At 40.6% G+C, this 20,990-nt stretch overlaps 1 protein-coding gene across 5 annotated transcripts in view; it reads right to left on the reverse strand.

Annotated features, from left to right (window-relative positions):
* LOC121279411 (centrosome and spindle pole-associated protein 1) overlaps nt 1–20,990 on the reverse strand; it is a 206,425-nt gene that overhangs the window by 73,886 nt on the left and 111,549 nt on the right. For all 5 annotated transcript variants that reach the window (XM_041190634.1, XM_041190635.1, XM_041190633.1 and 2 more), the window contains 5 exons: nt 18,867–18,988; nt 14,225–14,336; nt 12,300–12,420; nt 9,533–9,680; nt 8,896–9,039 (listed from right to left, as the gene is read on the reverse strand). In XM_041190634.1, the coding sequence (XP_041046568.1) occupies nt 8,896–9,039; nt 9,533–9,680; nt 12,300–12,420; nt 14,225–14,336; nt 18,867–18,988 (647 nt within the window). The remainder of the gene's footprint in view (nt 1–8,895; nt 9,040–9,532; nt 9,681–12,299; nt 12,421–14,224; nt 14,337–18,866; nt 18,989–20,990) is intronic.

Consider the following 20,990-nt stretch of genomic DNA (forward strand, 5'->3'; position numbering starts at 1 on the left):
TTTTGGGTTTTGTACTGTGGGTTTGTGGGTGATTCAATAAAGCAATTGTGAATTATCAGAAGAGATTTAGCTTGCTGGTCATTCTGTTCAAGCCATACACTTATGCAACTGGTGTCACAAACTTGAGTGTGGGGAGGGTCTCTGAGGAAAACGGGGAACCCCAACATCGCAATTCCTAGTTTTCACCCATATTGATTCTACTTCATGATCTTCTGATGCCAGACCCTTTCTCACGAATGTCCTTATGTCATCCTTCACTATCAGGACTACCCCTCCTCCTTTGCCATTCTGTCTTCTTTCCAAAATATTGTATACCCTGGAATATTTATTTCACAAATATTGTAACTATGTTTCTGTGATGGTGATCAAATCTAAACTATTTAGATCTATTTGTGCCACTAGTTCATCTACCTTATTGAGATGCTTTGTGCATTCAGATAAAGAAGCTTTGATTTTTTTTTTCACTTTATGATACGGCAGGTGGTAATTGCTGAGCTGGCCAAATCCCAAAGGGAAACTTGGCCAAGCTATCACAATGATTTGCAATTTGTATTTTATTACGAGAAGGTATGTGCACTGAACTCAGATATAAAGATTCCACTACCACTTTTGGAGATTTTAAATATTAAAACATTTATTAGCAAAGGAAAAGAAAATTTAAACACAAAATTACAGTTACACAGTTAAATTTAATCTTACAACATTTCCCAACAGATTTCTGCTTAGTTTGTCTCCCAAATAAACCCCCTTTTCCAGGCAACAGTCCAAATAGTTCCTTAATCTATTAAACATTCAGTAATTACTACAAGGCATCCACTGTTGCTATAAGGGAGGTATTTCACAGGGTTTCCCTCTCCCTCGACAATGGAAACCCAAGGTTAAAACAAAACCTTGCTTTCTGGAACAAGCAAGCACTTCTCTGGGATGGCTCGAGGCTGCTTTTCACAGGTCTGTCTTCGCACAGCCCACCATTCAGGATCCCACATGGCCACTTACCTGCAACTTTCAGTCTTACCTTAAATATATTTTCTCCTCTTAGATCATTAAACCCATTGTTTTAACTTTTTTTGGAAGTCACCTTTCCAAGAATATAAAAATTTTTTTTGTTGTCATTATGGCCATCACTTTCGGGAAAAATAAACTTAATAACTTTGCCTTATTTATTAATGATTTTTATCAGTTGTAAAACTTCCTGTTATGTCTCTTTGAAATTCAACAGCTAACAATTCTCTCCTCACTTATCTCCTAATGCAAAATCCCATTCATACTGTAACTACTGGGATCTCATCTCCTTTTCAAAATGCCTGCTTTTACACCCAGCCCCTTTAATTTAAAATTCGTAACAGAGAAAAACATAATGCTAAAGGTTCTTTATCTGAATGCATAAACCATCTCAATAAGATAGATGAGCTAGTTGCAAAATTGACGTAAATGGTTTAAATTTAAGCACCATTACAGAAACAGGGGACCATGGTTGTGAAATAAATTTAAACCTTGCAGTTTGACTATCTTCAGTTTAATTAAATTAGTCACACACACCACGCCCGTTTCACATTATCCCACATAAAATTGGTAAAAATGAAATTCTCTTTACAACTTCTATTCCCTTCAATGACCTTATTCACTAGTGCACGATTTAGGTTAAAAACTTTCCTTTCCTGTCCCACTCTGCTTGTCTTTACCCACGTCCCTACACTGTTCCGTTGCCTCAACTGTTCTCTTTGGATTTCTAAATCTCCCTTCACCCGAACCCTACCCTCATTCCCTTCTAGTTTAAAGCCCTGTCCATAGCCCAAGCTATATGATTAGCCAGGATACTGGTCTGGGCCTGATCTAAGTGGAGTCCATCCCAATGGCATAGCTCACTTTTTCATGAGTATTGATGCCAGTGTCCTATGAATGTCCCCTTCTTCCCGCACCACTCTTTGAGCCATGGGTTTAATTCCCTAATCTGCTTGGCTCTGCACGTAGCTCAGGTAACAATCCAGAGATATTCTACCTTTGATATTTTATGTTTTAATTTAGACCCTAAGTCTTTAGATTCTCTTACAGACCATCGTGCCTGGTTGTACATTTGTCATTGGTACCCACCTGGATCACGACAGCTGATTACTCCCCCTCCCTCTCCAAGTTCCTTCCTAGTTGCGAGGAGGTGTCCTTAACCCTGGCATTGAGCAAGCAAGACAGAGCTTTGGAGCTCCTCGCCGCAGCTGCAGAGGACAGTGTCTATCCCCTGACTATACTTGTCTCCGATCACATTTTTTTTCACTCCCCCAATTTGAATGGCATCATGCACCACTGTGCCATGGGGCTGAACCTGGTGGGCATGTTTCCCATGGGGGGAGGGGGCACATAAAATAGAGTGGGCACCATCCCACCACCTTCCCGCCCACCTCCAAGCTCTTTCCCATAATAAAGTTTTGGGGGGGGGGAGGGGGCAGACGGGTGCCAAAATCAGCAGACCACTCATCATATTTAAATGAATAAGCAAGGGGCAAATAGGCTTGTTATCAAGCCAACTGACCCTGATAATAAGCAGCTCATGTCATAAAATGTTTGGCGCGGGCAGCTGGGCAGGAGCGGGAAGTCCAATTTTTTTTTACATCAAATGTTCAAAGGGTCACGCTTTGGAGGCTGCCCTTTGCCAATCAAGGGGCGGCCCCTCCTTAGGTCGAATCCCCCTGCCCCCCCCCACACTACCTTCCTACCTGCTCCCTCCCTCAAACCCACCCCCTCACCCCCACCCACCCCTCACCCTAACCTACCCAAAATCCTCCCAGCCCAAGACCCCAGACTTACATGTTCCAGGGATCCATAGGCCTTGATATTCCTCTTCTCCTATAGTCCCATCAGCAGCCACTGATGCCTTCTTGGCGCTATCAAGACTGATGGAACTGCTGGCTAATCAGATTGGCTGGCAGCTCCTGAGAGCAGGACTTCCAACCCTCATTGGGGAGGAAGTCCCAGTCAGCCCTTGTTAGTCCACCCTGCAGCACTGTATGACTGTGGGAAGGGTTGACATAGAGCACGTCTGGTCCTCATCGATGTGTTATCTGGGGGGTGGGGGCATGCCATCCACACCCACCCCAACCCACCCGAGTATTATTCAGTCCATAGTCAGTGTACTCATCCTCCCTACAGTTCTTCTCACACACACAGGTAGCAAGCACCTTGCAACCGTTAGACAAAATCAGGAGCTGAGGCTCCTACATCAGTATGCACTTGTTCTCCACACTTGCCTGGCATTCAATCACACCCTCATGATCAACTCTAAAGTTTTGCCTAACGTAAGTGGTGTGACTGACTCCTGAAACAAAGTGTCAGGTAACGCTCCCCCTCCCTGATGTCCAGTAATGTCTGCAACTCAGGGTCCAGCTCAGCAACTCTGAGCCAAAGTTACACAAGCTGTAGACACTTACTGTAGATACGGATGTCCGGGATTGTTGTGTATTTCACAAAATCCCACATTCTGTAGTCATGGTACACCACCATCCCTGCCATGTCTGTCCAACCTTACTTATTTACTTAGTCAATTAATTATTAAATACAAAGCTAAATTAACAAACTCACCGAGCTTGGAGGTAAAAGGAAGAAGATTCACCAGCTATTGGAGGCCAAGAAAAGGCAGAAAAAGGAGCACCTCTTTCTCCCTCTGCATCAAATTCCCACATGAACCAAACTCCAGACAACTCTCTCAGGCATCACTTCCTCTCGGATGTCATGGAGAGGTGGTTAGCCTTCTTATTGGAGATCATAATCACACAGCACGTGTGTAGCGCAAATGTTACTGTCCAAAGCAAAAACAAAAATAAAAATACCTGGAAAAACTCAGCAAGTCTGACAGCATCTGCAGAGAGGGATACAGTTAACGTTTTGAGTCCGTATGACTCTTCAACAGAACTAAGGAAAAATAGAAGAGAGGTGAAATATAAGCTGGTTTGGGGGTGGGGGGGGAGAAGATAGAGGGCCAGTGATAGGTGGAGATTGCCAAAAGATGTCACCCATCACTGGCCCTCTATCCATCCTCTAAGACTCCAATCAGTGGAGAGTTTTCCCCTTTTGTCCCATTGACTTCAGTTTTGCTAGGGCTCCTTGATGCCACACATGGCCAAATGCTGCTTTGATGTCAAGGGCAGTCACTCTCACCTCACCTCTGGAGTCCAGCTCTTTTGTCCATGTTTGGACCAAGGCTGTAATGAGGACAGGAGCTGAGTGGCCCTGTCGCAAACCAAATTGAGAGTCAGTGAGCAGGTTATTGCGAGTAAGGGCTGGTTGACAGCACTGTCGACGATACCTTCCATCACTTTGCTGATGATCGAGAGTAGACTGACAGGGTGGCTTTGTCCTACTTTTTGAGGACAGGACATACCTGGGCAATTTTCCACTTCGCCAGGTAGATGTCAGTGTTGTAGTTGTGCTGGAACTGCTTAGCTAGGGGCAGAGCTACTTCTGGAGCCGAAGTCTTCAATACTATTGCTGGAAAATCCGCGTAGCCAGCTATGCTCAAATCCCTTGAAAGGATATGAAAAACGCAATGAAGCAGCCATGTTTGCATGCAACAAGGACTGGACAGCATCCAGGCTCAGGCTGCCAAGTGGCCAGTAACACTTGCGCTACACAAGAGCTGTGTGTGAATGATCTCCAACAGGAGGGCTAACCACCTCTCCATGACATTCAATAGCATTGTTGGGATGCATGGAGAGGAAATGATGCCTATGTGCGTTGTCTGGAATTTGGTTCATGTGGGATTTTGACGCAGAGGGAGAAAGAGGTGCTCCTTTTTCTGCCTTCAGTACTTAACAGTCAGGGCCGAAAGCCTTTGCAGTATCCAGTGCCTTCAGCCATTTTTTGATAACACGTGGAGTGAATTACCCTCAAGGTGGTAGTGAGCTACCTTCTTGAAACGCTGTAATCCACCTTGTGCAAGTTCACCCACAGTGCTGATATGAAGAGAGTTTCAGGATTTTGATCCAGCAACAGTGAAGTATTGCCAATATGGTTCCAAGTCAGGATGATGTGTGGCTTAGAGAGGAACTTACAGGTGGTGATGTTCCCATGCATCTGCTGCCCTTGTCCTTCTAGGCGGTAGTGGTTGTGGGTTTAGAAAGTGCTATTGAAGGAGTCTTGGTAAGTTTCTGAAGTGCATCCTCAATATGGTACACACTGCTACCACTATGCACTGGTGGTGGAGGTAGTGAACGTTTAAGTTGGTGGATGGGGTGCTGATTAACTGGGCTGCTTTGTCCTGGTTGGTGTCAAGCATCTTGAATATTGCTGGAGCCGCACTCACCAGGCAAGTAAAAAGTATTCCAGCACACTCCTGACTGGGAATGGAAATGGAGATGAACATTAATTGTTCTATCTACAGCCTCCTTTCTGACCTTATGATAGAGGAAAGGTCATTGAGCAAGCAAGTGAATGTAGCTGGGCCTAGAACACTGAGGTAATCCCATATTGATGTTTTGGGCAAAGATGGTTGTGTTCCAAATAACTGCCATCCTTTATGCCAGGTGCAACACCACCCACCATATTGGATTAGGCTACACAATAGGCACCCAGGGCATGCACCAGAACTATTAAAATTAAGGTAAAGGTCCTACATTATTTGCAATGGCCACTTTCTGATATTGGGCTGACCCAGCGCCTGACTCATCAAGCATTATTGGACAAGTTTAACAGGCAGTGAAAATCCTTCAAAAGCACTATTTAATAGGTTCCTCCATTTCTTACTGGTCAGTTGCTGGTTTGACAGTTCAGTCTGCTGATTGACATCTCAAAGGAAAAATGTAAACGACACCTTCGCTTAAGAAAGGAGACTGTCACTGAGCTGTGTCACCTGCTGCAGCCACAACTTGAGCTTTATGCCATAGTATGGAAAGAACTATCCTGCGGTTGTCAAGATTACTGTGTTTCTCAACTTTTATGCAATCGGTTCCTTCCAGGCTGTTTCAGGTTACAACACAATGTATCTCCCAGGTTGCAGCCCATTGCTCTATCAGGGAAGTCAGGGATAACAGCCAAATTACTTGCCCCATCAACAGAGCAAATCAGGACGACAATACTAGGGTTCGCATGCAAGGCAGGCTTCCCCAGGGTCCAAGGTACCAGCAGCTGCACCCACATTCTCTTGCACACCTTCTATCACCAGCAGGGCATTTATATAAATCAAAAGGGATTCCACTCCCTCAACGTCCAGCTGGCTTATATGCCTCACAGGCATCACGTCATTTAGGTGTATGTCCGGTAATGCCAACAGTCACGAGTCATGATCAATTCATCCTATGCCAGTCCTTGGTGTTGGCTTTATTTCAACCAGGCTGTCCGATAACAAAAGACACGTTACAAATAGAATTACCAAACAGATAATTGGCATGTTGAAGCAATATCTTTGCTGTCAGGGTCATTTGGGAGGACTTTTGCAGTTCTGTCCTGAGCAAGTATTCAAATTTATGGCCACCTGCTATGTGCTCCATAATTTTGCCATCCTAAAGGACCAAGTCCGATCAGCACCTGGGCAATACAGCAGGAGCAGAACAAGGAGCATGAAGAGGAAAATAAGCATTAGCAATATCAACCACCATTGCCTCTGGCTGATGGTACTTTTGGAGCAGCTTAGGGAAAAGTGCTTCCCCTGAATTATCTTTTCAATCCCCAAACACGAAACATTCCACAATCGTTACCACTATTTGATGGCCATCCTTCAACCTAGCCCTCACTACAAATTAAATGAAAGTCAGCATGGATTTGTTAAAAGCAAATCATGCTCAGTTCCAAAGGAAAGTCACATTGGACTCGAAACACCTTAACTCTGTTTTTATCTCTCTACAGATGCTGCCAGACCGATTGAGTTTTCCCAGCAATTTCTGCTTTATTTCATATTTGTCTAACTTAAGTTCTTTGATGAAATAACAGAGAATGGATGAGGGTAGTGTGGTTGATTTGTGCATACAGACTTTCAAAAGGCATTTAATAGTGTCATATAATAAACCTGCTGGCAAAACTCAAGGAACATGGATTAAAGGGGCAGTGGCTAAAATACAGCAATGAGAGCTGGTAAAATTACCCCTCATATTCAAGCATGAGTTCCCTTTTTCAAGTGAGTGCAGGATAATTCTGTCTGAATTTTTTTTTAAACAAACATAACACACATGAATTTTTTTTTAAACAAACATAACAAGCAACTGGATTGAGTCAAACACAATCTGGCAAATCAAAGGAAGAGCAGCAACACTTTTTATTGTTAGCATTTCGTGTGGAATTGTTAACATTGCAATTTAGGAATCTGCCAATTAATTATAAAATGGAATGCCGACATTTAGTGTCTACATTAGACAGTGCTAATAATAGAGAAAGCAGCTGGAAATAACCGATGTAAGAATGTACTAAGAGTTGTGTTGGAAATATCTTGCAATGTGTTGTCAGCCTTGTTGTCAGCCATTCTCGAGATATCACTGATGAAAAAGGAGTCCGTGTATTCTTCAGTGGCTTTGTTAATTGCAGTCGGGGCTTTGAATTAAGGTCAGCTAAGAGCAGAACCCAAGCTGTCCAACTCTCGGAAAATAATTTGCCAGCTAGATGGGCTGCACTATGGAAGGATGAGTCATGTTCATTTCATGATTAAGAATGAATGGCTGTCAGGGTAGCAAAGGATTACTGAAAAGTGTCTATGGTCGCACTTGATAGGTAACGATAGAGGGTACGAGCTGGAGGGCATGGGCGTGAGTGAGCTGGGGAGGGCGGGTGCAGGCTCAGGAGTGCAAAAGAGAAGAACAACTTGAATTTATATTCTGCCTTTCATGACCTCAGGATATCCCAATGCATCTCACAGCCAAAAACACACTTTTGATGTGTAGTCACTCTTGCAATTTTGGGCAAAAGGGCAGCCAATTGGCGCACAGCAAGGTCTCAATCAGTTCCAAGATAAATGACCAGATAATCCATTTTAATGATGTTTGTTGAAAGTTAAATACTGGCAATTCTTCAGCCTTCATTCTAGCAGAGTCTCTTTAAACACTACAGCTGAAAAAGGCTCAACCTGACCGTCCCCAAACCTGCTCACACTAATTATCAGGAATCTCATAAGTCGGGTGCTGATGCACTGCCTGGGTTAAAAATTCACTTGCAGGTGCACTGCTAAATCTTCCAGACCCTCTTGCTGCCAGTACACCAAACATTTAAAATCCAGAACCTAATGTCAGAATGGTCAATGCCAAGATAGTCTAAGCACTTCCACATACCCTATGAAACAATCTTGTTCTTTTCCTTGAAAGGGCTTTGTGTGCTGCCAACCAGGATTGCACAAGGTAAAATGGACAGTGGGTGGTGGTGATCAATGATATGCAAGAAAGTGGTACTTGAATCTATGATTCGGATAGTGGTATCTGGAAACGTGGCAGAGGTAGGGAAGTTAAAACCTACTGTGAAACGTGGCATTTTCTTTCTTGCCCTGTTTTATTTTCTCTCCAACAGCATCATTGAAAACAGCTCAAATATTTGGAGCAAGTGCTCAGTGTAGATGGAACCTGATGAACTATTATGTTTGATGAACAGGCAGCAGAAATGTGTGTCATGTTTATCAACAACAATTAATGCATACAGTGCTGGAATCTGATCTTAAAGATATGGCAAAATAAAATAAATCAGACACCATTACACGACCAATGCTCTTGGGGTGCAGTTGAAAGCGGGAATGACAAGGAGACCCCTCAAAGTAATGACACCAAAAAATCTTAAAAGTAAAGCTTCCTTTTGCTATTCCCCGAAGACAGTTGGTACCAACACAATAGAATAGAGATAGCCAATATTTGGGAATTAAAAAGGGAGTTATCCATACCACAGCATGTGAATCTCTTACATTCACATTTGTTTTCAATATTTATTAGCAAATGAAATTACCTTGGGTTTTCTCTTGAGGTGCATTAGCATTGGGCCTGGCTAAATTCAGATTAAGAGATCCCACAGCTCTGGAATCCTGATTTCCTTGATGAGGATAGTCCCTGTAGGCATCTTCATTTTGTTTATGCATTTTCTTCAGATCAGCTGCATGGTAACATCAAACATGAAAAATAAATGTATTTCAGAACATAGTAAAACACAATTGGAGAATTAATAATGGAGCTCTCTAATTTCACCTCTTGAATCTGGAGTTAAATCCAGTCCAACCTGGTGGAATAAAAGCCTCTATTCAGTTATATAAAATACAAATGGGAAGCTTTACCCCATTTTTTCATGGGTGCAAGCCTACACGTTTGTATATAATTCAGCAAAAATGCTATTTAATTAGGCAGCTTCACTCAGAGCAACATGTTGCTGGAATTCAAAATTATGCAGAATTCTTCTCCTATTGAGGTTAAGGCATGTTGTTGGAAAACTACTAGCAACTTCATTCTCATTTTGATTTAAGCTACACCCAATTTAAGACTGATCAATGCTGGGACATATGTACAAAATGGTCAAGTATATTGATGCGTCACAATTATATGCCTTAGCTTGTACAGCACAAAATTGTATCAAAAAAAATTAAAAATCGTACTTAGCAAATTTCCTTCTGCATCCCTGAGAGGTGCACCACCTCCTCCTCTTCCCCATGGATTGTAAATTCTCATTTCCTCTTCAAGTTTTGCATCGTATCTCTCCTTTTCTTCCTTTTCTTTTCTTTTCCTCTCTTCCCTTTCTTGCATCTGTATGAAAACATCAAGTAGCTAAGTAATTGTCTAGTCTTAATTTTAAAAATTATCTAAAGAGAGTACAAACAGGAACAGCATGTTGTGAAACTTGCAATTATGAAAACACTTAGGCAAATATCTGAATCATAAGTTAGGGATAGCCATAAAGAAACTGTACATATTACATAAATAGATCACAAAACATTCGGTAATGTCATAAAGTGATTAAGCTTCACTCTTAGAAACAACCCAAATGTGCTACTGCTTTATGCAACATTGTGAACCATATATTATAATTTTTAAAAACAAACATTTTCAATGGTGTCAGCGTGGATTTGTTTTTGTCAGTAGGGTACTTATTACAATTCAGGCTTTCTCCCAATTCTTTACTTAAGCTCAAAACAGTTTCCAATGGCAGGCATGTATCCTGTGTACATCTTTATGCATGCTGCCAACAGGAATAGCATGCCACAGGATTAACAATTGTCCCTTTACCATAAAATTTCACAATTGAAAGTTGCATTCATTTCCTTTCCAGAAGGCACATGGTGTCAGCTAATATCATATAGGCTAAACTTAGTCATTGAATGTAATTTTTTTTATTAGTCCCTGGTATGTGAGTGTCACTGCAAGGCCAGCATCTTTTGCCCATTTCAATTGCCCTTTGGAAGGTGATGGTGAACTGCCTTATTAAACTGCTGCACTCTATGTGGTGTAGGTATACCCACAGGGTTGTTAGGAAGGGTGTTGCAAGTTTCAGACCCAGTGATGGTGAAGGAATGGCGATAAATTTTCAAGTCAGGATGGTGTGCGACTTGGAAGGGAACCTGCAGGTCATGTTGTTCTACTGACCTAGTCTTTCTAGGTGGTAGAGGTCACAGTTTGGAAAGTGCTGTCAGAAGGTGGCTGGACAAGCTGCTGCAGCGCATCATTTACATGGTGCACACTGCTGCCACTGTGCACCAATGTTGGAAGGAATGGATGTTTAAGGTGGTGGACGAGGTGCCAAATAGGCAGACTGCTTTGCCCTGGATGATGTATTTTGTGTTGTTGGGCCCACACTCATCCAAACAAGTGAAATTATTCCATCACACTACTGACTTGAGTCTTGTAGATGATGGACAGCCTTTGGAGAGTGAGGAGGTGAGTCATGTGCTGCAGAATTCCCAGCCTCTGACCTACTCTTGTAGCCATTGTATTTGTATTGTGGTCAAGTTAAGTTTCTGGTCACTGCTAAGTCCCAGAATGTTGATGGTGAGGGATTCAGCAATGGTAATGCCATTAAATGGAAAGGGGAAAAGTTTAGGTTCTCTCTTGTTGGGGATGGACATTGCCCGGCACTTGTGTGGCGTGCATGTTACTTGCCAATTATTAGCCCAAGATTAAATGTTGTCCAGGTCTTGCTACATGCAGGCATGGACTTCTTCGAATGTAATTAACGGAAATATCCCCTCTTCTGACCTTATGTTGGACAGAACATCATTAATGAAACAACTGATGATAATAGGACGTAGAACATATCCCTGAGGAACTCCTACAGTGATCAACTGGATCTGAGATGATGGGCCTCCAACAACCGCTGCATCTTTCTTTGTGCTAAGTATTAAGCAGGAGATACAACAGGTGCCAAATACGATACTGTCCCTTGAATGCTCCCGCTCAATATTAATTTCCACCCCAATGACTTTCCTTTCAGCGCTCAAAGAAATATATATATTCCTAGACCCTAGGCTACATTTGCACATTGCTCTAACTCACTTTTACCCCTAAAATCAAAATAATTTACTTTATCGAAAGCACTTAAGTTTCATTTTAAGTTGACCATATATTTGTCCATCTAAACCTTCATATGTAGTAGCAATATTGTTCCATTTAAATTTGCTTTGATCATATTGTTCTAGTAATCTCTTCTATGATGTTACTAAGTTGAAAGTGATACTGGGTTACACGATGAGTCCATTAATGATAATAAAATTTTACTGGCAGAAACTCTTACCTATGCTTTTGTTGTCTTTATGCCTTCATTTCTCTAATACCCTTATCATTGCTTTTGCACACTTGAAAGAATCAAATTGATTCAAAATGCAAACACTTACATCCCATCCTGTTCTAAGTCACACAGGTTCCACCCTCCCCACCCCATCCTCACTGATGTTTATTGGCTCCCACTCCTCCAAAGTATTAAATTTGACACTTATTATCAAAATTCCTCCATGGCCTCATTTCACCCTTTCTCAGCAACCTCATCTAACTTTGCCTACCTTTGGACCTACCACCATGATATCTCAGTATCTGTCCTTTTATCCCTATTATTTTAATTTCCCCTTTCTGTGAAATAATTTTTATTCATTAAAAGGTGCTATAGAAATGCAAGCCTTTGTTACTGATGGAATTAAGAATTAAGCCATTCGAAATAATTCTCAAGTTACATTCCACAGCTTGAAAATTAGTTTTTTTTTAACCATTGCAATGTACCAGTTTTGGCTAGCAAGATAACATCTAAATAGAAATATTAGTGTCTTTTGTCAATTATCTTAATTTAAAGGGAAAAACTGTCCAACCAATAAAATTTACTAAATTGAGGTAGAAAATTGACAAAATAAATTAGCAGAAATTGAAAATATATAGCTTCACCTGCTTTTTCAGAGAGTCCTGGTAACTTTGCGCACTCTCTTTTGATAAAACAGTTTTTTGTTCTGGCAGGAGTCCAGCACCTAGGTTTCTGACATTAGAGGCATCATGTACATTTGTGGTTCTGCAAAACAAACTAAGACTTAATGCTGTGCTTGATTATTAAATTTGCAAGCTTCTATGAAAATACTGTAAGATGACAATATCTAACTTGTCAGTTGCCAACTCTGGAAAGGTAATTTCCCCTTACATACAGTTTCATACTTTACAGTTCAATACACATTTGCAAACCTATCAGGCTATCAAAGCAAAATGACTTTTCTGAACTGCGCACTGTGGGAGACTGGACCTCCAGATTCAATACAACTGCAATGAACAGCAGTAATTAAGCAGCTATTAATTTTAAAGGACTTATTGTTAAAATATTGCCTCTGTCACAGTATTTTTGATTTAAATAATCGTTTGGTGATACAGAACTTGAGTATTGCTGAAAAAAGACTTTTCTCGAAGCTTTTCATCTTGCACTCATCAGGACAATCATAAGAATACCAATATCAGGGAAACAACAGCTTTATACTGTATGAGAAGAGTGTGCTGATTGGTTGGCAAGTGGACTCTGATTCGTAGAGGCATTGCCATGGGGAATGCACCAGTTAATGGTAACTGAAGTTAACTGCCAAGCATTGTTTGAAATTTAAACCGAGCAGTTTGGCTCTGACTGGTCAAGGCATTGCCCTGAGGAATGAACCAGCGAATGGCTATCACTTATTTTGTTTAGCTGAAATAGACGCAATGTTTCACAGGGCTCTGTTCTTTGTCAGCAAAGAACAGGGCCCTGTGTGTTAATAGATGCAGCTTCCAGTACACACAAATGCACCACACTGCAAGCCCGACTGACGATCTTAAATTGGTTGTCAGCATAACTTTTAGCACACTAAGGATTATTTAGCAAATTATTTAGTCCAATCACAGAATCAAATCTAATGTTGGGCGCGGTGTTTTGAGTGGAAATTTTCTTGGTCCTAGCAAGGACAGTTGAAGTGAAGCCTCAGAGTTACCAGTGCTGAACTTGTGGTGAAATCTATTGATAAGGCAGTTCAAACTCACCAAGACTCTTTCAGCAGTACCTTCTAAATCCGCAACCTCTAACACCTAGAAGGACAAGGGCAGCAGATGCATGGCAACGCCACCACCTACAAGCTGCCTTCCAAGCAGCACACCACCCTGACTTGAAACTATATTGCCGTTTCTTCATTGTCACTGGGTCAAAATCCTGGAGCTCCCTCCCTACCAGCACTGTGGGTATACCTACACCACAAGGACTGCAGTGGTTCAAGAAGACAGCTCACCGTTCCCTTCTCAAGCAAATTAGGGATGGGCAATAAATGCTGGCTTTGCCAATGGGGCCCATAACCCATGAAAGAACTTTAAAAAAACAAAGATGAGTAATCCTAATGCTCTTTCTTTTTTATCTTTCCCTGCAACATCAGGGGAATCCTCCTGAGCCTATTTTGGCGAGTATAAACTTGAAAATAAATGTCTCCTGATCGACCATTTCCCGATCAAAAGAGGCTCCAGGCTTACAAGAGGGGTCTCTATGACACTGCTCATGACCATGATTTCAACAATTTTCCTTTTCTATTGTCTTCTTGTACAAGACATCATCTCGAAAATGGAGAAAGGGAGCTGTTAACCTAGTCTCAGAGCCATGCCAACAATGCTCAGAAACAAGATTTTAGGATATACTAGAAAACTTGCATGAAGCAGTGGCTTTTGCTTGACACCAATAGCATCAACAACATATGGCAAACTACAAGATACAAATCTACGCATGGCATGTCATTACAGGGCATATCACAAAGGCTCAAATACATTACAAAGCTGCAGTTTAACTCAACCAGAATGGATGATAGAAAATAAAAACTTACGAAGCTTGGTCTAAGAAGGAAGCTTGTGGATAGGCTTGCATTGGTACATGAGTCAGCCCAGTGGGAGAGTTGACCAAGGGCATAGGTTGTACTCCCATGACTCCTGGGCCATCTATACAATAAAACAAAAACAATGTTTCAGTATAATATTTAGGGTTAAACAAAATATAAGATCAGGATTAGTTAAAATAAATAAACAATTTTTTTTTAAAGCATGCATCAGATAGGCTACTCAACTGGAAACAGTTTCTCCCCACCTACCCTGTTCCCCTACTACCTTGAAAACTTCAATCAAATCACTTCTCAATCTTCAAAGTTTCCTTGGAGGTCAGTTATCATTCTGACAAACTGACATTGCACTCCCTCCAAAATCAACATATCTTTCCAAGGGGCAGTGTCCAGTACTCCGGGTATAGCTTAACCAGGATCTTATATACCTGAAACATGACTTTAACCCCTTGTATTTCATTCCTCTAGATATGATGGCAAGCATTCTAATAGCTATTAAATTATTTTCTGTACCTGTTCATCACATTTTAATGATCTACTCACCTGGACCCCCAAGTCTCTCTGGAGCTCCAGTTTCTACCTTTTTGCCATTTAGAAAGTACTCTGTTCTTTTTAGGTCCAAAGGGGATAAGCGCACATTTTCTTTTAAAGAAAATCCATTTGCTACAGTTTTGCTCATTCACTTAACCTCTCTGTAATTTAATGCTTCCACCTGTACTTCTTGCAATGCTGTGCATCTTTATATTCTTATTAAAACTTGGTTTCCTATCCCAAGTCATTAGTAAATACAGTGAATGGTTGTGATCGCAATACATGTTTTCAGGATGCCACAAATCACATCCTACCAATTAGAGTATCTAACCATTATTCCTATTCTCGTATAACTCAGCCACTTTCCCAACCAGGTCCAAATTTCCCTTCAATTCCAAGGGCTTTAGCCATGAGTCTCTTTTGAGGAATTCCATCAAAAATCTTCTGGAAGTCCATATTAATAACATTCATACTGTCATGCTCAAAATATGAACTCTGATTTATTTGAAATGAACATTTTACCTGAAAACAAAATTGAGAAAAGACACCCTGTTTTTGAACCAAAATGGAGTTGAGAGGTCAGGTGACCTTTTTCTTTTCTGTCAATATACATAGGACTACACAAGGCCCTGGAAGCTGGCCTGCCTGTCTGGGCAAGACATTAAAAGGCAAATGACCTTTCAGGACATTTCATTTAAAAGCATTAAAATGCAATAAGCCTTTTGTGTGAATGCATGCTTGCCATTATCCAAATAGTTACGGAAACCAAATCTCAAAGGACTTGCAGGCTTCTCAACTGAAGAGTAGAATTCCAAAGAATGGGTAAGAAGAATCCTATTCTATCATAAGGACATTGAAAGGAACATATCTTTTTATTTCTGTTGGAGTTACAATCCTGGAACAAAGTGTGTCATGAAAGACAGGATGGTGCCGGAAAGGAGTCCTGGACCAGGGAGCTGCCTGACAACAACGTTTTAATTGGCTCCTGACCAGTTTTTCTGTCAGGGCAGTGCAGCAGAATAGCTCCTAGCCTGAAGGGAAAAGACCTAAAACCTCTCTCTCCTGTGTGTGTAAGATTCCAGTAACCCTACAACAATAGCTAGCTGGCTTTTTTCTCCTTGTATCTCTATAACCGGCTCTCTCTGAAAACCCCTATCAAGAGGCAAAGGGGAAAAGTCACAGAGATATTGAAAGGCAAGTGCTCAACCAGTAAACTAAATACTGAAAAAGAGTTGGAAGACCACAGTCGTGTCATCAACAAGAACTGAAAGGAATTTGGAAGACATTGATCAAAGTCAACCCATCGAATCCTGTACTTCGGAATTGGTGCTATTGAACTGTTTTATCCCAGCCTTAAAATCCATGCTTTTGTGTGTCTTCTTTGTGTGTGTATAGGGATTTAAGTAGGGGTAGAGTTTAAGTTATAGAGTTATAAATTAGCAGTTTATATTTCTTTATTTTGCCACTGGTTAATGACAGTTTGTTCAATAAACAGTTATTTACTTATTAAGTTTACAAACCTGGTGCTCGTATTCTGTTAACCTAAATTAAACAGTTAGGCAGAATTGGGGCAATCTGGTGGTTTGATCAAACTTTTCACATTTATCGTGGCTCGGGGAACAGTGGGGCCTGATATTACAGTGCACTATCCCCAGTGAGTCGTGACAACATGTAAATGAGTGAAACGCAAACACTACTGTGTGCCAGTGGCCAGGTCATCAGAGACAATTTGTGAGGACAATGAAAACAGATACTATGGTCTCATGATAGAAACCAGGTTTTTGATAAAGGACAGTAAATAAGACATATTTCAGAAGCAGGAGAAAAAAGAAAGAATTCCAAACCAGCAAAGGTGATAGAGAATTCTGGCTGGCCTTTGCCTACCTATTTGAGGAACCAAACCAGGTTTTCACTGCAGGGTTTCAACTCCAACCCAACTGCATTGATGCCAGTGAAACCTGCTCCTGCAAGCAGTAAGTCACCGCAATCCCATTTTCATAAACCTCTATTTCTTCAGTGGACCAAAAAGGGAATCACAGGCCTGCAACATTTCAAGCTTTCATCTTGAAAGGGGTGTGCGTGTGTGTGTGTGCACGCGCGCGCATGTACGTGTGTGCATGTGTGTGTGAGAGAGCGCGTGAGACAAAGCTGCTGTGTATACAATTTGGACGTTGACTAATAAACATTTATCCTTTTTTAAAAACGAAAAGAAAAACCTGTCATTGTCTGTTCTTAACAGTCACAGCACTCAAGGGGGTTACAATAGTCTTATTTTAAAACACAGCTGCCTTTGGTCAGTTGAGAAGTGGAAAAAGGGGAAAGCATCCCATTATCTCTCCCCTATCCATAATAATAGGCATTCCCTTGACCTTAGCTTTGGTCCACTCTTTAAAAAATTCAATCAGATTCATCAGGCATGACCTACCCTTTACAAATCCATGCTGGGTCTCTCTGGTCAGCTCAAAATTTGAGGGGTTCAGTCACCCTATATTTAATTATAGACTACTAATTTCTTGACAACAGATATTAGGCTAGGTGTTCTGAATCCCCTGATATTTCTCTTTCAGCCTTCTTAAATGCCGAATGAATGCACAATTTTTCAACCTAAAGGAATGGTTTCAGAATCAAGAAAACTTTGGAAGATTATAGTATTTTTCTAGGCAGCCGTCACAAAAGCATTCTACAAACACATCTTCCAGACTACCTTTGTCCACTTGGTGTACTCAGTCTATATAATCATTACAGGTTCCAATTATTTCTTGTTTAATGCTTTAACCATTGGGATAAATATTGTTAGGGGGTCTATATAATGCTACTATCAGGATTTTCAGACCCTTGTTATTCCTAACCTACACCCATACTGATTCTACTTCTTGATCTTCTGAGCCAAGACTCTTTCTGCGCCCTGTTTTAGAACTTATCATGATGCTCTTTTGCTTAGCAATCTGCAAACTGTCCAGCAAATAAAATTGAGCAGATCTTGTCCATCCTCTTACTGACAAATATAATAGACGGCATAAAAAGATGAGTAGCTAACCCTTCCTCGAAAAGGAAATCTAGGTTCTCAGGTGGAAGTGAAAGCTTAATTGAAACCTGATGAGATAATATTACAGGTTAAGCAGGCATAAGTGTTACCTAACAGATCACCACACATCCTCTTTCCGGAGGTTAACTGCCACCCCCATCAAATCTCTCGTCAACTGGACATGAGAGCAAGATTCGTTGCCACACATGCCTGACCCTGTGCCACTCCTTCATTCTGTTCTTCCTAAATACTCCTTCTCCTCTCCCCCCACCTGGTTCCAATTGTTCCCTAATCTTCATCGTGCATAAGGAGGTGAACTAAGTGTTTATAAAGTATAATTCAGTACAGGTAAGAGTATCCTTTATCCAAAACCCTCAGGGCAACTGGGTTTCAGATTTCAGATAATTTTGATTTTCGGATATTGCATATAGGCCTACACCTACTTATATTACAATGGCCGAAGCCTAGGCTTACTATAGTCTAAAATAAACACAATGGCTGGACCAGTAAGATGTACCACTGAATAATAAATACAGGGTACCTATAATAAGTTCCCACCCATGGCGCCATCTGTGATTCTGCTTGTAGAAGAGGGTTCACAAGGTAAACAGTGCAGACAAACAACTAGATTTCCTGATAGATCCATTAACAATTGTTTTACAGATATTTTTTGAGACTAACATCAAAGGGATGCTAAGATTCTTTTCAAGTACAGTTATTGAGGTATTCACTAGATTTATGAATTTAGTGCATTGATATCACTGAAACATTACATTCTAACAGCCCATTTACCTTTTAAGAGCTAATACAGTTCTTAAGCCGAATTTAGCTTTTACTATCCAGAACATTTTCCAATTTTACCTTCCTTACAACTGAAAATTGCTACAGATATCAGAATTATATTTAAACAAAATTCAAGTACAGGAGTTCACTCTCCATCTAATATCACAATTGTATGTAAACATGGGTAACAATAAACTGATATCGTTGAATTAGATTTCTACAAAACGCCCAATGAATAAGAAAATTTATATTCCTTTAGTCCAATTTGCTTATGAAACGTAATGGTATACTCACAGTATGCCAAGTTCGGATCCAAAGGATTCCTAGCACCATAAAAATAATAAGCATTATCATAAGGTGTTTGGTAATGTTCTGTCAGCACAGATGGTGGAGGAGGGGGAGGAATCACTGTGATCCTACAATAAGAAAAATACCTGCATCAAATTCTACCTAATAGAAATTTTAAAATGTATTTAATTGAAATTATTCTTATTTTAATTGGTTCTTTAAGTAGTACAGCTATTTAAGAGCAAATTAAGTAATTTTGTTCTTAAGAGGAGTAACAGCAAAGTAAGACCAAGTACATTTTTGCAAGTTTCCACTCAAACACAAAGTTTAAGAAGCAAGTTAAAATAATGTGCTAATACTAATTACTGTGCTTTTGCAAAACTCTCAACCTAGTTGACCAATGTAACCATTATTATGCTTCAAAATTGCATTATAGTTCAAATTATCCATTGTAAGGCATTGATATCTCTATTTATTTAACCATATAGAATGCTCAATCAATGCTTTGTTTCAGGTGCTTGAGTTGTAGTCCACATCAACTTCCCTCCTCGAAAGCTAAACACAAGCTTTATGGTCAGGAGGAAGTTAGTTGAGTTTTTCAGGTCCTGATCTTCGTTGAGATGTATAAACATTTTGAAGGGTAAATGCTGGGAGGATGTTTCTCCATGCTGGGGAGTCTAGAACTAAGGATTACAGTGTCAGAATATCTTTTGATACATGTAACCTCCAGCAGAGAAGTACATAAAATTACATGAAAAGTATAATACAGAAACAGGTTGTTTGGCCCAACTAGTCCATTAGAGTTTTTATCCTTCATGGGTAGTAACCCGAATCCTTTAATGGTTTAATTAATTGCTGACAATTAGCTGACAAAGATGCAACTACAAGCACAGTGGAAAAATTGCATAAATAACTATTTCAACAACGTGACATAAGAAATAAGAAATAAATAGGAGTAGACCATTATGTCCCTTTGAGCGTCTTCCATCACTAAATAGGATCATGGCTGATCTTCTGGCTCAACTCCGCCTTCCCACACTATCCCTACATCCCTCAATTTCCTTTGTATCCAAAAATCAGTCAATCTTCAATATATTCCACGACTGAAGGCAGAGAATTCCAAAAATTCACAACACCAAGTGAACAAATTTCTCCTTATATCAACCCATATCAATGGCTAACCCCTTATTCTGACACTGTGATCCCCAGTTCTAGACTCCCCAGCTTGGAGAAACATCCTGCCAGCATTTACCGTCAAGCCACTTCAGAATTTTTATATATCTCAATGAAGGTCAGGACCTGAAAAGCTCTCAAATAACTCCTTCCTAACCACAATCTCAGATGAGGCAGATTGTGGTTCACCAGTCAGGAAGATGGGATTTATGTCTTAGGCTGGAATAGGGGTACCATACGAATAAGTAGATTGTATTATGGTGTACAGTTATGGTATTATAATTTTTTAGAAAAACTGTCTAAAGATCACATTTTTAAAAAGCCTTGGACCAAGTTTAAAGACTGTTATCAAAATGGCTCCAGTTACCAGACAGAGGTGTGGATGTCAATCATCTTTCTCTTATGTCCAAAAGTGCCCAGGATGCATTCCTCAGACATATAATTTTAAAATTTAATGTGTGCCAAAAGACTAACCAGAAGCTCATTCAGCTGATAGCTCTTCCTCCAAACACAAAGACACTAACCGATAAACCACTGTCAAGTATGAACAACATTGACCCTTTGATCACGACAGCAGGTAAGACGACTTTGGATAATTCTAATGGAATTCCCATTTGCCTTATATGGAAAATGACTCGACATTGTTGTACAATTCACATGATAATGGTGCCCATCTTGCCTTAGCTGCAAAAAGCACTGAAAAGTGCAAGAGAAAAGTAGATCCACAGAGAACCATTTTGAAAAGACTTCAGTCCAGGGAGAAACTGAGAAAAATCAGCTGCTGGTCTGGTAAAGTAACTAGACAGCTAAGAGTGCCACACCTATAGAACAGAAGTAATGAAACGTCTCTCCTGCCTGTAAACTCCAATTCCACCTACTAAATTCATGTATTAAAGAAACCTCTGGCAATTCAACAGTGGAAGCCATTGTAACTGCAGAGACAACTCTGCAACCTCA

The sequence above is a fragment of the Carcharodon carcharias genome, chromosome 6 (genome assembly GCF_017639515.1).
Source record: "Carcharodon carcharias isolate sCarCar2 chromosome 6, sCarCar2.pri, whole genome shotgun sequence".
NCBI lineage: Eukaryota > Metazoa > Chordata > Chondrichthyes > Lamniformes > Lamnidae > Carcharodon > Carcharodon carcharias.